The sequence below is a fragment of the Molossus molossus genome, unplaced genomic scaffold (assembly GCF_014108415.1).
Source record: "Molossus molossus isolate mMolMol1 unplaced genomic scaffold, mMolMol1.p scaffold_m16_p_1, whole genome shotgun sequence".
NCBI lineage: Eukaryota > Metazoa > Chordata > Mammalia > Chiroptera > Molossidae > Molossus > Molossus molossus.
In genome coordinates, this window is record NW_023425344.1 from 94,696,649 (window position 1) to 94,700,098 (window position 3,450).

At 54.8% G+C, this 3,450-nt stretch overlaps 1 protein-coding gene across 1 annotated transcript; it reads left to right on the forward strand.

Moving 5' to 3' along the window:
- Window positions 1-324: 324 nt before the first annotated feature.
- Window positions 325-1,866, forward strand: LOC118631897 (calmodulin-like protein 3). Its single transcript, XM_036264491.1, has one exon. The coding sequence runs from the start codon at window positions 717-719 to the stop codon at window positions 1,164-1,166; it is 450 nt and encodes a 149-aa protein (XP_036120384.1). The 5' UTR covers window positions 325-716; the 3' UTR covers window positions 1,167-1,866.
- Window positions 1,867-3,450: the final 1,584 nt, after the last annotated feature.

A 3,450-nucleotide genomic window follows, 5' to 3' on the forward strand; every position in this document is an offset into this window, starting at 1 on the left:
CCCTCAATAAACATCTACAAATCAATGAGTGAAGAAATGAGTTGGAGGAAATTTTCCATTCATGTTTTTTTCTGAAGTTAAAAAGACAGTCTGCTTTCTACCTGAAGAAACAAAAACATCCCTCCTCTGAATACCCTCTTGGGAACCCTAACACTTTCTTTGAGGCTTTGGAAACCAGACACAAGGAAAGAAAGTTCCTTTCAGGCAAAGACAACTTCTGCTTTTCATCCTGCCAAAAACCTCAGCTGGAGGGGAGAAAGGGTGCAGGGCTGGTTATTTTATTGAGTGAAGGGTGTGAAGATTGGAGAGGAGGGAGTGGAAAAGGACAATTCAAGGAGGAAAAAGCCAAATTAATCTCTCTAGAGGTCATCCAGCACGTTTCACCGAGGGTGTCCTCGGTGGTTCCTGACCACCGAGATGGGGGTGGAGGGCCACTGCCTTTCACACAGAGGTGCTGGCATCAGCTCAATTAGCCAACCAGCCGCATTCCCAGCGCTGGACTCCTGTTCCAACAGGACCCGGCCTTCAGGCAACGCAAGGCGGGGGAGTCTGAATGGTGAGGGAGAGTCCTGCTCCTTCTTAAGTGCCTGTGAGTCAAGCCAGGGCTGGAACGCCAGTGTGCCGGTCAGCCAGCCTGCCAGGCAGCTGTCCCTCGGAGCCAGGAGAGGAGCCCGAGCCCGCACCTGCATCCACACCTCTGCCACCCCACACCTCCCATGGCCGACCAGCTGACAGAGGAGCAAGTGGCCGAGTTTAGGGAGGCCTTCTCCCTGTTCGACAAGGATGGGGACGGCACCATCACCACCCAGGAGCTGGGCACCGTCATGCGGGCCCTGGGCCAGAACCCCACGCAGGCGGAGCTGGAGGGCATGGTGAGCGAGATTGACCGGGATGGCAACGGCACTGTGGACTTTCCTGAGTTCCTGGGCATGATGGCCAAGAGGATGAAGGACAGGGACAGCGAGGAGGAGATCCGGGAGGCCTTCCGTGTGTTCGACAAGGACGGCAACGGCCTGGTCAGCGCGGCAGAGCTGCGGCACGTGATGACCAGGCTGGGGGAGAAGCTGAGCGACCAGGAGGTGGACGAGATGATCCAGGCGGCGGATGTGGATGGGGACGGGCAGGTCAACTACGAGGAGTTCGTCCGCATGCTGGTCTCCAAGTGAGGGGCTGGCAGCGCTGCAGCCCCACCAGGCCGTCCCCACCCGCTTGGCTGGGGATCGAACAGCCTCTGGCTGCAGCAAGAGCCTCGGGCCCTCACTGTTTCCCACTTGCCAGCGTCCTCCAGCACTGCTTCTGGGCAAGGTGAGGTCGGGCCTGCTTTCTGCTCTCCCTTTGTCTCCTATTTCCTGCCTCCCACCCTCTTCTCACCCAGAATGACACAGGCTGCTGGCAAGCCCAGCAAACCCTGAGTGCTTCTGTCCCTCAGGAGAAGGAAAAGTGACATCTCTCTGCCGGACAATGAGCAGAAGGATGAGTGAAAGTTGCACAGACGGCGCCATGCGTGGGGAGGGTGCAATGTGACATCAGAGTCCTCCGGGCCGAGTCCCTGGGAGGCACTTGGCACTAGGACCCAGGCGGCTGTTGCCTTCAGACTTCATCTGCTGCTGGGTCCAGGCAGGTGGAAGGAATCTGGCCCTGGAGCAAGGTGGTGACCGAGACTGACAACAGAAACCAGGCTTCCTGAGAAACAACACTTCACTTCCACAGGGCGTCTGTTCCTCTCTGTCTTCGCCAGGCCACTGTGATCCATCTTTTGAAGGTGGGAGTAAAACTAGGGCCGGTTGCAACAAGTCTGGATTCATCGTCTTGGAGGGAAATTTGAATGAAAGGGAGAAGAAAGCCGCAGGGGGAATAAATAAAAGGCCTGTGTTCCTACGATGTTTCTTTTTTTTTCTGACGTGATCTTTGTTAAGTCTAGGGTTTAAACAATGTCAGAATCTCCATTTTGTGTCTTTTAAAATGCACTGAAATCTTGTATTGGCGCGCATAGCAAAAAGGGACAAGTCTGGATAGGGTAAATCTTGAATTTGTATTTCAAATTTAAATGGATTAGTCAGCAGCAGAGAGTGGTTAAAATCCATATGCAGCCGCCTCAAGATCTGAGGCGATGATTATAGTTGGGAAGGTGCCCTGATCACTGTTGGCATTTCTTCTACGTTCCCTCTCTGGCGCTGCGCTGGCGGTGTGGTTAGAAGGAGGGGAGGGGTAGAAAGTGCTAACTGCGTGCCGGGCATGTGTGGGGCAAGAGCCAGCTCCTTGCATTCTACCAGAGGGCACATCAAATAACCCAGAGGTTGAAGGGGCCTTGTTAGAGATTCTTTTACCCGAAGGAGGCAATGTGTAGGGGGACAGACACTACACTGGGGCTCATCAGACCAGCCCTGGGATGGTCACAAAGCAGCTGGCTGATCTTGGATAAGTCCTTCTTCCCTGACACCTCCTCCCCACCATGCGTGTTTCCTCTAATGTAAAACAAATAACATTGGGGCCAGACTGACAGGGATTTCTGGCCTTGTGATTTTTGCTGCTGACTCTGCTCAGATCCTTTAGCCTCCCCATGATGAGAGCTGACGTCACGCAGCCCCTCCGGAGGCTGGACTCAGCTGTGAGCACTCTGCATGCATGGCGGCTCACTACCACCCAATGCAATAGCTCCTGTTAGTGGCTTTGCATCTCACCGATGAGGAAACTGAGGCTGATGTCCCACAGCTGGTAAGTGACAGAGCTGGGCTTGAATGAAAGGCTGTACCCTTGACCACTCACTGCCTCTCCACACCCCTTTGCCTCCAAGGTGACTTGATGATTGTCATGGTGCTTTTCTTGGACATTTGTGGGGATTAGAAACTATCTTAAGACAGCTGGCATGCAATAGGTGCTTAATACACGGCATCTAGTATTGCTATCACCTGTAGGGATCCCTTCCGGCTCCAGCACTGTGAGGCTTGGCAACATAGTTCCACCCCTAGAAATAGTCCAAGGGGAAGAAACGAGGCCAGAAGAGGGCAGGAGCTGAGGGGGCTTCAAGGGCAGGTGTCAGGTGGAACCGGCCCCAGCGCGGTGCAGCTGTGAAGCGGTGGTGTGTGTGTGGGGTGGGGGGGGTGCTCTGTGGCCTGGTCTTGCAGGCTGAACCTGTGAGCCAGTCCACCCCCAGCCCTCGGCAGTCAGATCAGGTGCACAGAAACTAGCCTGTGAGTGAGGGGCGGAGCCTCCAGATGTCACTGGATGCAGCTCCCTCAGGGCACCCATCACCTGAGAGGTTCTGACATGCATTACGGCCCCACCCGCGAAAGGAAACACTGACATCACCCCAGGAACAAGTATGTTTCTGACCTCAGTGTCTTTCCCAAGACATCTCCTAAATGCTGCAGGAAGGTAGAAAACAGGAACGGAATGGGGTCAGGGTCTCCCTTCACGACCAGTGTCGGCTGGTCCGTAGTGGCCAGCCTG

What these genes read in the sequence shown, in the direction of transcription:
- LOC118631897 (XM_036264491.1), top strand. Translation starts at nt 717, where the DNA reads ATGGCCGACCAGCTGACAGAGGAGCAAGTGGCCGAGTTTAGGGAGGCC.